This window comes from Copadichromis virginalis, linkage group LG7, assembly GCF_057382275.1.
Source record: "Copadichromis virginalis isolate Kocher_CV1m ecotype Utaka linkage group LG7, C_Virginalis_male_GT1.1, whole genome shotgun sequence".
Classification (NCBI taxonomy): domain Eukaryota; kingdom Metazoa; phylum Chordata; class Actinopteri; order Cichliformes; family Cichlidae; genus Copadichromis; species Copadichromis virginalis.
Genome location: NC_140624.1, coordinates 49,207,959 through 49,219,831, shown reverse-complemented (window position 1 = coordinate 49,219,831; position 11,873 = coordinate 49,207,959). Strand labels below are relative to the sequence as shown.

General features: G+C 40.9%; 1 protein-coding gene across 1 annotated transcript; it reads right to left on the bottom strand.

Moving 5' to 3' along the window:
• Window positions 1–709: 709 nt before the first annotated feature.
• LOC146705964 (uncharacterized) lies at window positions 710–10,096 on the bottom strand. The gene is made up of 6 exons (XM_085463884.1): window positions 9,786–10,096; window positions 9,168–9,352; window positions 8,956–8,985; window positions 7,449–7,591; window positions 1,959–2,030; window positions 710–1,432 (listed from the first exon to the last, which is right to left on the bottom strand). Exons 2-6 carry the CDS (start codon window positions 9,286–9,288, stop codon window positions 1,415–1,417), a joined length of 384 nt encoding a protein of 127 aa, XP_085320010.1. The 5' UTR covers window positions 9,289–9,352; window positions 9,786–10,096; the 3' UTR covers window positions 710–1,414.
• Between the last annotated feature and the right edge of the window lie 1,777 nt (window positions 10,097–11,873).

The following is an 11,873-nucleotide window of genomic DNA, read 5'->3' as shown; positions in this document are numbered from 1 at the left end:
AGTTGCTACCACGTAGTTGGCTGATTAGATATTAGTGTTAATGAGCAGCTGAACACCTAATGAACTGTTCCTAATGAAGTGGCTGTCATCAGGGGGACAGACTGATTTTTGTCCCACTTTCAGTGAGAAAGTGAAGATGCTTTGACATCCAGCTTGTGAACTATCAGTGTGATCATTGTTTTAACATACACTGTTATTCACATAACATCGCTCACCACAATTTTAAAAATGCTCTCAACACGTTTTTATTGTTATAGGTCAGCCAACTTACTTAAAGCTAGTCTACACACATATAGATATAGAGCTATATAGATAGATCTGAATGTTTCAAATCAGATCACACTCCCTGCTGCGGATTTTATTTTTTCCTGTCGTGACTACTGCGCTGTGTGTTGGCACGAGTCAGAGCTGACTTCACCGCATCCTGTTGGTGCAGAACACCGCAGCCCAGATCTTAGCTGGCACACAGATATGATTTGAACATATTACGCTGGTGCTTGCCAAATTACAGTGGCTGCCCATTATCTCCTGCATTCATTTTAAAGACGCATCTGTCACTTTTAAATAGCTTTGCCCTAATTATTCCTCAACTACTGACTAAAGGCGATTTGCCTTTTTGTTTCTTTTTACACTCTTTTATTTTAGACAATAGCTTTTTCTTTCCTTTTGTATTTAATTTGAGCAATGAAGCACAATTCTAAAAACATCATGGGTCTCACACTTTTACACATTTTATTCAACATTTAATTCCCATTAAATGAATATCAGTTCCTTACATGCTCTGGGTTTTCAAAAGTCCATCCAACATGATATAGTATATCTGTTATATCAGTGACAACTTAAAAAATATGAAAAGCACAAATAGCTCAGCACTTTATAGTCCACCGCAAAAAACAGTGACAGTATACAGACAAAAATAGAGAATATTATTCTGCTCCCATCTCAAACAGATCACTGTAAAGTGTTCATTTATATAGAGACACTTAGGTGTTTGTAGACTGCAGTATATTTCCATGTTTGAGTTACTGACATAGCCACACAGTTGACAAATATATAGACACACGCACACGCATAGACACGCAGTGATCAGCTGGCTTTCTCAGTGGGAGGGAGTCACTGTAAATGACAGCTGGTCACAGAGGACACACACCTGAGGTCTCCTTCGAGACTGATGTTTAAAAGGCACACACCGACGCACACCAACACGTTCACGCGACATCTTTCGATCTTCACAACATTTACACGGATATTGTACAGACGTACGGGGCTGCACGGACGGAAACACGCACACACGCACGCACACCGACGCTGAGCACAGACTCCATAAAGGACCAAAACGAGGCACGACGGGACTTGGCAGAGCAACATGGAATGTTTCGATCATTTATCCTCGACAGCGACGCTCCTCAGCAGGTTATTCGTCAGAGTCCTCCTGAAACAGGCCAAAAACAATAGAGGTCTGGATTTATCATCTGGGATGCAGATGACCTCCTGCGGCGCGATCGTTGTCACCTTGAAAGATGCATGTCTGTGCAGCTTAATGACATTACATCACAGAAACTGTGCAAAGTAACGGAGATAATGTTACACCACCCATTAAATGGTTTATTTATGAACTCTGGTGGCTGTCTGGAGCTGCTCACAGTCTGTCTTTGCCTTAAGCAGGATGTAACCTTTAAGCAAGTTGCCAGCAAATGCCAAATAATATATGAACCTTTCATTTGTTTAACAGAAATGTTGATGTAATTTAAAGATTATTGTCTTGGGTATGCCAAAGACACAGCGAGTTATCGTGTCCCTGAGCTAACTATCCATTTGCTAAATATGTGTTAAAATGAATGAATAGTTTTATACCGTAATACCTCTAATAAAACTTAGGTGAGGTTACACCTGCAAGACTTTATCCAGTCAAGTGTGATTTGCAGCTAACACGGTCGGTGGGGGCAGGTGGGCCTTACCTCTGTGACATCAGCAGGGTCGGTATCAACTGGTGACTCTGCCACATCCTGTACCGCTGAGGCATCGTCACTCTGGAGAAAGACCAAAGAGAAACATTGTATTTTTATTTGTGCTCGATCTTTAAAATGCGACTGTATTTTAAACTAGAAAACAGCAAGAAAAGTGAAAGAATAAAAAACATGGTTACGCAGGTGAAATATCCTGAGCTGTAGATGTGCTACTAACTGCATCCAACTGTCATTTCAAAGAAATGAAATTTCTTCCCTGGTTTTAGAGACCGGCACTCAGAACGGTGGTCACTTTGAGCAAACATGCACAGCATGGGATTATTGCTGGGGAAAAGAAAAGCTCTTTGTGTAGACTCACAGACTACACTACACATCCATAACCACTGCATGACGTCATTGGGTTACTTTTGTCCCGTGTGTGGTTCAGAATAAGTCTACAGGTGAGAAGCCAAAGGTGAGTCCTGCTCAATGGAAGCTCCAAACTGACACCTGATGCTTGTGTGACGCACAACAAAGCCAAGGTTTTTTCAGCCCTGCCCGATCACAATGTTCACACATACACACAGGCCCCAGGATGACATGTGACATAGAAAAGGTGTAGCTACTGAGGTTGTCCATTTTTTTTTAACTCTGTTGCTTGTAGTGTGAACAAGCAACAGAGTTAACAAGCCAAACCGAAGCCTAAAGACCCGACCTTCACTTTTAAATGTACTGATATTCCCATTTCCAGTTATTCAAATTGTTAGACACAGGAAAACCTTGGAATAAGGATATGATAATGGGCGCGATTGCACTATTTTTGCTTGGAGCCATTTTTAAGATCTGACACAATTTAATTACATCAAATTATATTTCTTTGACACCTTTGTCCAAAACAAATTACAGTCATTACGTTCATTGTAACTACACCGGCTGCATCGCTGTGTCCTCCGCATTTGTCACCCACATATGCTGTGGGACTACAGTACCTCTGAGTGATCCCTTGAGCCTGCTTTTGTGTCTGCAGAAGGAATATTACATGACTGAAAGTTTGGCAAAAGTAATTTAAAAGGACGTGTGAGGACATTTCTGTACAGTTTTCTAGAGTCTGAATATTTCAAATAAAAAAATATTTGGGGTGGACTGGCAGCATCAGCCCCTACGTGTTCTGCGTCTCACAAAATCAACAGGTTCCTGTTGATTTTGTTAATGAGTCACAAAATCCACTATGGAGGAGGTCAGGATGAAGTGGTGGGTCAGCAAAACATTTATCTTCTTCCAGCAATTAACATTGAGTTTTTAAAGCTGCTGTGCCTGTGACACAGACTCAATTTAACCATGAAAATGAAGCTCCTGTAATTGTGGTTATTCTCATTTAAAATCTTCAGACGACCAATGAGTTGATCTGAAGTGGCGGCCTTCTAATTCATCTGTGTGTGACTGAGCTAAAAACTTTGAAAAGTATAAAACAAAAAGACTGAACGTAAACAGCGTGCACAGTTCACTGTGCTGCAGCTTTGTTCGCGGATGCATTCATTCATGCTCATTTCACAACTTTCATTACGAGCGGCGGTCACTGTGATTGCTAAAAGCGGGACAAGGACGAGGCGTGAAACGCTAATGAAGACTGGGCGAGGGGTGGGTGATGCCTCCTATTTTTCCTTGATTGCGCTGTGCCATTGAACTGACCTTCCTTAATGGGGAGTGGTCACAGTGCACTGAGATGAAAGGCTGATGTGAGGTGCTCCAGTTACTGCACCCTGTCCTCCTGCTGTTGCATTTAACACCACCCATCAAGCCTCCATCTGTTCCCCTTATGGAGCCGGAGACATTCACTGTAACAGTGAATTCTACCTTGTGTGTTTGCTGCGATCAGACTCAACTTTGGGCAAAAGTTTTACACAGAAATTTGCTTCATATATCTCAGTGAAGCAATATTGTGCGAATCTACTAAAGTGATAGCTCTCTAGGGACCACGTTGTGTTGTTTCAGAGCCATTTTCAAGCAAAAACTGCTTTACGTGAAACGGCAGCTTTTATCACACGCGGCTGAAAAGATTTCATCAATAAGATGTGTTTATTGAGACCATTTTCCCCTCTGCCCTACGCCACGTTTTCTACTACGCTGCCCACCCTCGCCTCATTTTCTTCTCCCACTATCCTCATCACTTTTCTCTTGTCATGATATGACTCACCAGCAGATGATGAATTGGCGGAACAACCAGATGAGGAGATTAATCAAAACTCAGCATCCCACCATCCTCTGTTTGTGGATCTGTGTGTGTCTGTGTGTATGTATCAGCTAAAGGAGGGAATCGCTCAACCTGGCATCAATTTTTAAATAAAATCAATATTAATGAAGTTTAATGGCTGAGCCGGCTGGAAATGACGCTTAAATGAGGACAATCTGATGCTCTCTTCTTTCTAGTTTCTCACTGGGAAAAGTGTGTGTGTGTGTGTGTGTGTGTGTGTGTGTGTGTGTGTGTGTGTGTGTGTGTGTGTGGATAGATAGATAGATAGATAGATAGATAGATAGATAGATAGATAGATAGATAGATAGATAGATAGATAGATAGATAGGTAGATACTTTATTAATCTCACAATAAAGTAAAAATAAGGGTGGCAAAAATGTACATGTGCACTATAAATCTAAAGTCAATTTCAAGAAGGTATAACAGAAGTACAGAAGTCTACATGTGGAATGTTATGCCTGACAGGTGAGTTCACCTGACACTGAAAAAGAAAAGTTATTGTACAGACACATTGGAAGCATGGTTGGTTGAATGTGTGTGTGTGTGTGTGTGTAGTTACAGTGTGCAGAAATGTATATGTACGATTCTTCCTTTAGACTGAATATTTATCTCGCTGCTTCAATAAACAACTTCTGTGAAAGATGAAAGGTGTTGCCGGCCAATTCTGTCTTTTCATAAAAAAATCAGATGCTCTAGGTTTTTTTTTTTTTTGTGCCAGCAACAAAAGATGAAAGCATTAAAAAAAAGCTGCAGAAAAACCCTTTCTACCCTTTTAGTTGTCGCCACCGGCAGGAGAAATCGCTCAATGATTTCTTTGGTATCTTATCTTTCCACTGGGTACTTATTTGCTAATCACGGCCAATTAAGGCTGATTTAAAGAAATGTGTGCATGTGTGTGCATGCTGTTGTTAAATTGCTGTTATGGATTCTCCCGTGTTTCATAACTAATTAAGGGAAGAGAGAGCATCACAACAAACGTTCGACAAAGTCTCTGCGTTGCCCTGGGAAATATTTGGCCGGCTTGTTATTTCCTGCTGCTCGCAGCAGCGTTATGAGAGAGGAGGATAATTATTGCAGGCAAATTTAACGCTGCCGTCAGAAAAGCACAATTTAACACCTTATTAATCCAGATATATAACAGTGTAAGTTCAGGAGAGTGTAACTGCTGTGTGTTGACAACAAAAGTGGTGACAGCTTTTTTTCTTTCCTTTTCTGCTGCTTATGCTGAAGTTTGTCTTTTCGAGTGCTAAAGAGTTGCAACGTTAATGTGAGCTGATGTGAAGCAGAAGTGCAAAAGTGAAGATCTAAAGTTGCAATTAAAGGTGACTGACACGTTTAATTTTGCTGTTTCTGTTCAGGGATTCTCGCAAAAACACATTAAGATCTAACAGCGTTGACAAATGTTAAGTATTTACTTTTTTTTTTAGGAATAACTTGTGAAAGTAATTAAAAAGAGCCATTAGCTTCACTTTTCTGACCATATTTACTTTATTTTTGGTGTGCTGCTGTATTATCTTTGTCCCATCAATGTATATGAAGAACCTAGACACACTAATGCTGACACTTAAAAGTGAAATCAATTCGGAAGTGACTTAAACCTTTTTCACGGCCAGCAGGGGGCGACTTGTCTGGTTGCATAAAGAAGTCTGACTGTCTAGAAGCCTATGGGAAAATGCATTGACCTCAGCTAACACTATCCTAATCAGATAATTGTCTCAAACCTTATTTTCAAGTCATTTTTAATTTGCCATGGTGTTTATTTTCAAAGTATGGGTCAATTTAAAGTAAAATATGAAGTAAAATAAGGGCATGATTTATGTTCTCAGTCAAGCCTTCCTCTTTCCTGTGACATCAGATAAAAAAATACAACAAACTACATGCTACAGTAATGTATCATGGGTTAATAGTTAACTTTTTCTATGCAGGTGTAAGATTGCGACATTAACACAACCATAAGATTTTGTTCCAAAGCGCTTTTAGTGAAATCAAAAGGCTACTTGTAATTTCAGAAAAAATTTGTCTTAACTGGTGGTTTAGGCCCTACCCATACAAAAGTTGCTCTCAAAATCTCAGTCTTAAGGCAAAGAGAGAGATGTATAAAAAGACGGTGGCAAAATACACAATCACAGAACCCACTGAAAGGGCAGAAGAAGAGTCATACTTTATATTTGACTTGTGTCTCAGCAGTAAATGGTTTGCTACGGTAAACTGCCTTCGCCTTTTCCTCCTACTGTGACAAACGAAGGCCAGACTGACTGATGAAAAACACAGGAAAACTAACAATATGTAACACCTTCCATTTCAGAGAAGAAATATGAGAATTGATGACAAATGACTCAAGGTCAGGAGGCCATTTGGCACAGTAATGGGTTATGGCTTGCGGCCACAGCATGAAATGGAGGGATGTGCTGGGCTCCAAATGACATTTCCTGCGGTGTGTTTTAACTGCGTGCATATAGGGTATATTGATTTGGCCGTGGGGAAGCGTAAGCATCCATAATGTTCGGTCATGCATGCTAAAATTAAAATTCTAAGACACATGGATGTGTTATGACTGGAAATTGCAAAATTATCAAAAATTTCTTGGTGAGGAAAAGAAAAGTCTGGAAAACTCCAGAGTCCCTTGGAATTTGTCTTATCACTTATCATCTTGTAATTGTAATGTCTAAAACTCAAACCCTGAAGACCTAAAAGTAATAAGTAGTACAACACAAATTTTAATGTCATTCATCCGTCCATCCATTCTCTTCCACTTATTCGATTCAGGGTCGTGGGTGGAGCCTATCCCAGCTTCCATAGGGCGAGGTACATCAATTTATTTAGCCACGCTATCATACATGCTAATGTTTGTGGTCTTCGTCATAGCATGAAACAAGGAGGTTGTATCCTTAATTTGTATAGTTCCATCTGTCAGATGATGGTTTAAAATTGGTGTAACTGTGTAATCACGGTCTGTGTTTGTGCTACCTATTAGCTTTGGGTATTCAATGCTGGAGTTATATATACCGACTGTATTGAGAAGATTGCATCCTCTTCAGAGACTGCAATATCTAAAACTTTGTAAACCACACCGTTTTATATACATATATATACCTGAGCTATGCACCAGATCCAACCCCAAAGATCAAACCAGTGATCTTTAGCTCTTTAGGCAAATTTGTAACCCACACTGCAGACTCTATATACGTGTCTTACATATCGTAATATCAGTTCTTATACTGATATAGAAAAACACAGTCTTCTTTCTTACCTGTTTGGCTGGGTCCTTCTTGACCAGTCCGGTGGCAGCGGCGATGGTGCCCGCGCCCTCCACGGTTTTCTGGGCCACGGCAGTAACTCCAGTAACCACTGCTCCACCCACTTGAGAAACTCCAGACACTGTTTTACCTGCAACTGTAGGGAAAGGAGGAGAATAGAGGATGTATCTCTATAGAGCCACAACAATATGCACACACACACACATACATATGTGTGTGTGTGTGTGTGTGCGTGTGTGTGTATATATGAACAAGATCCAGAAAGGCCACTGCCTTCTCTGGGTGTGACCTTGTTTGATAGCACATCTAACTTGCACATCTGGACGATATCTTTTTTGAAATAGTCTTGCTTATTTCTGCAAGATAATCCCAGAACACACTGTCACACTAGTAAAAAAAAACAAAAACAAACAAAAACAAATTCTTGATGGAAAGAATGGGAACACTTTTTACTTCCAAAACTACAGCAATTACATTTGTTTAGTGGCAACAGTATGTCCCAGTCAACTGTTGCCAATGATAATTTTCTTTGGTGTAAATAAACGTACTTGCTTTGCCTGCGGTGTTATTTAAAACAGGATCATCACCTGACATATCATTTGGTTGACAGGCCAACTTTGGGAGCTGGCTGCAGGCTTTCTCATTCAAAAGCTTTCTCTGTGACGTATCCAGTCTTCAACAGCGTTCCTGTATGCATCTTGCAGAGTGTTTTTAGTGAGATCTCTTTGTGAAATTAAGATTGAAAATGTCATTAACAATTGACATGTGGGCCGCCAAGCACCAAACCTTCTGCTGTCTGTTTGATGTCTTGCTTAAGTATTCCCTACAGCAACACTGGAAAAACCCAATGTTGGCCCACAATTTAAACATGAGGAATTTGTAATGCTAATTTGTGACTTTGCAAAACAGTTAAGAACTGTTCAGATTGCCGTGTAGTCAACTCTGAGGTGATGTTTGCTTTGTCTTGATTGGCAGTGAGCCAAAATGTGGCTTACAGGGATGCAGCAGTGCTACATGGGATAATTAGTCAAGTCGTGGGTACTCATAGGACATTAGATTGGTCTGTGCGGACCACCTGAAAGCAGATTATCAGATCATCTAATGTGCATCGCTTAGTCCCACTGGAAGCAAAGATCCCTTGTCCACCTTCACAATAAATGAGACATCACGCTGTTGTGTTTTCCTCTCATAATCCCACCTGCCTACAAAAGCACAGCCATTTCCCTGAATGCCTACAGCAGACGGCCTCCTTCTGCTTCTCTGTATTTCATGTATGAGAAATGGCAAGGCATAGCCTGTGGGGGATTAGGCGGTTTGTGTTGAGTTAAACAGTGAAATATAACCCCAACCTACAGAGTTACAGTACAGCTCTCTTACTGACCACCTGTGGATTTGGATAGATTACATTTTCTAACAGCTTGAGCCAAACCAAAAGTCAGACTGAATTCAGAAAACGGGTAAAGTCATGCAGAGAGGCAGTGAAATAATGTATGCTGTTACCTGTTGTGACTCCGTCCTTTGTTTTAGTACCTGTAACAACATACAGGTGGAGGTCAATTAGAAATATAACCCACAAGTCCCCTGTTGAATTCAGTAATCAGCCTATAATAGAAGTAATTATACTAATATTAGTGAATTAGTAGCATTGGAAAGGTCCCGTCGATTTTTTTCTGGCAACACTGTCACCAATGAAATTAAAATCCAGAACTCACCGACATACATAACCCCGTCTTTCGTCATCTCAGCCGCTCCGGTCACTCCCTGCTTGGTTTTCTCGGCCGCTGCCACGACCCCGTCCTTGGCTTTAGAGAAACCCTTCATTAACGCGTCCATGGCTGCTCGATTGGCTCCCGATGTATTTATTTATTTATTTTACGCACACACAGCTGTGAGGGTGCTGAAAACAGGAACAGTGAGAAAGCACACTGGGATGAAATGAAACGCCCGATATTAAAAAGAAAGAAACACACACACGATGCCACCGCCCTTCTTCTTTTCCCTCCGACAGGTTTGCCAAGCCAATATCGCCGGCTGAAATATTTGTGCAAATGTGGGGTTCAGCCCATACAGGCAGCTGTGCTCTGAGGCTGCTGGAAATCCCACCTGTAGGAACTGCTGGTCACAGCCTTTGTTAAGCATCCATGAATGGATGAATGGATTTTACTATAAATTGAAATAACCGGAATAGAGAACGGATCTATTGTGTTGGAGTGTGTGATAAAAATGCATAAATAACTAAATAACTGTGTAGATGTTAGCAGTATCAAACGGACGATTTTAACACATTTTAAGATAAGGGCGATGGATACACGAGCTGTGGGTTCACGCACCTGTTTGCTTCAACTTCCTCTGAGGAGAGAGAGAAGGTGCTGAATCTTCCGGGATGACAGTGAAGCTTCACCCAAAGAGCAGGAGAAGAGGGGTGTAAAATAAAAGGACGGGTTATTGTCTCCAAACTTCAACTTGTCTAAAGACAACGGCTAAAACAGACCGACGAAGGGACGACGACAGACAGACAGACGGGTTCGACGGGCGCCTCCTGCAGACGAAGGAGAAGGAGCGATTAAACCCCGCGATGCTTACGAGAGACCAGAGACGCTCCACTGCCTGTCTGTAACACGCTCACTCACTCACTCACACACACACACACACACACACACACACACACACACACACAAAGATTACGTAGCGCTTTCTGCACGTAGGTTGCCCACAGCGTGTAGGTGCAGCAGGCTCTTTAAAAATCTCCAGTCTGCTCAATACATCTGTGGCCGAACTACCAATTAGTGGCAGTGCAATTATGCAAGAGAACACTGGTGGGCTTTTCACTGTGAGCACCATGTTAACTGCAGCTGCACAGCTGGTCCGTCATCAACTGTTTGCATTGGAGGCCTAAATCGCCCCCCCCCCCTCCCCAATTTTTACTTTATTTTAAAAAATGTTTTTCGCTTTTGTTTAAGTAAAAATTATAGAATCAAATAGCCTATGATTTGTAAATAATAGGTGTGGGTATTTGCAGGAAGTTAGGGTTGGCCCACTTTGTGAATGCTGCTGTAAGTGCCTTTAAAATCCATTATCCGTTTAAAAACTCACACTTCTAACTTATGACGCGATTATTTGATCCTTTGTGAGGAGACATTAATATTTACTTGGTGCCTCATTGGAAAGAGAGTTCGGTTTAATGGATGAAAAACGTGTAACATATAACTTCATAATTACCATAAAATAAATGAAAAGGAAAAGAAGGTCTGCACATCAGCAGTAATTGTCCTTTGTTCTAACTGATTATAACTGATCTAGAAAGCACTGCTAAGATTTGAAACCTTTAGTCCTCAACAAAAGGTGCATTATTATTATTTTGTAAGTGCTACCATTAGGGTTTCCATGTCTGCCATTAACAAAAACACAACAAAAAAACCTCCAAAACCAAGCAGTAACACTTCAAATGTGACTTCGTGAGAACTTCATGTTTTTTTGTTATACGAGTACTCTTTATGTTCCTCTTTAAAAATAAAGCTCCAATGAATCAAAAGTTAATAGGTTAATTGTAAGATGTTGATGAATGGATATGCCGCTTGGATTGTTAACAATCACACGACATGACTGTGCTGTTAGAATTAGACCTGGAAGTCTTTGTTTTCATTATATCATGTATAGCAAAAGTGCAGACGAGCTACAACTTCCAGCACAAAAAAAACAAACATTCAGTCATTTACACAGCAAATACATGTACATACATATATACATATATCTAAATAGTCTATTCTTTATTCTTCTCATTAAACCCTTCCTGAGGTGAAATAGAAGGTATGGACAAATAAGGCAGGAGTTCATTCACACTCCAGAAGGGAAACAAATACAAGAAATAAATGGATGTATCAGCAAATGAGCCGTGCTGAAATGCAGATGCACAGTTGCACAATTGTGATTCACAGTGAAATCTTCAGAATTATACAACGTGAGTTGGATGTTCGTCTTGTAACCGGAAGGTTGTCGGTTCGAGCCCCGGCTCGGACAGTCTCGGTTGTTGTGTCCTTGGGCAAGACACTTCGCCTACCGCCTACTGGTGTTGGCCAGAGGGGCCGATGGTGCGATATGGCAGCCTCGCCTCTGTCAGTCTGCCCCAGGGCAGCTGTGGCTACAACTGTAGCTTGCCTCCACCAGTGTATGAATGTGAGAGTGAATGAATAGTGGAATTGTAAAGCACTTTGAGGGCCCCGAAAAGCGCTATATAAATGCAATCCATTATTATTATTATTATTAACTTCTCCATCTAATGCACACGTGGTCTCAATCTAATATAAACAGGGAGATATTTCTGACGTCGCAGAAAAAGCTTAAAATAACTACATTCAAACAAATAATTATCACTTATCCCCAGGTTTTCCTAAGCTACAGTGTGCACAATCGTCTGGCAT

Coding starts and splice junctions, on each gene's coding strand:
- LOC146705964 (XM_085463884.1), bottom strand. CDS start 9,288: ATGGACGCGTTAATGAAGGGTTTCTCTAAAGCCAAGGACGGGGTCGTG. Junction 8,986..9,167: donor AGACGGGGTTATGTATGTCG/GTGAGTTCTGGA, acceptor ATGTTGTTACAG/GTACTAAAACAAAGGACGGA. Junction 2,031..7,448: donor AGAAGGACCCAGCCAAACAG/GTAAGAAAGAAG, acceptor GTCTTTCTCCAG/AGTGACGATGCCTCAGCGGT.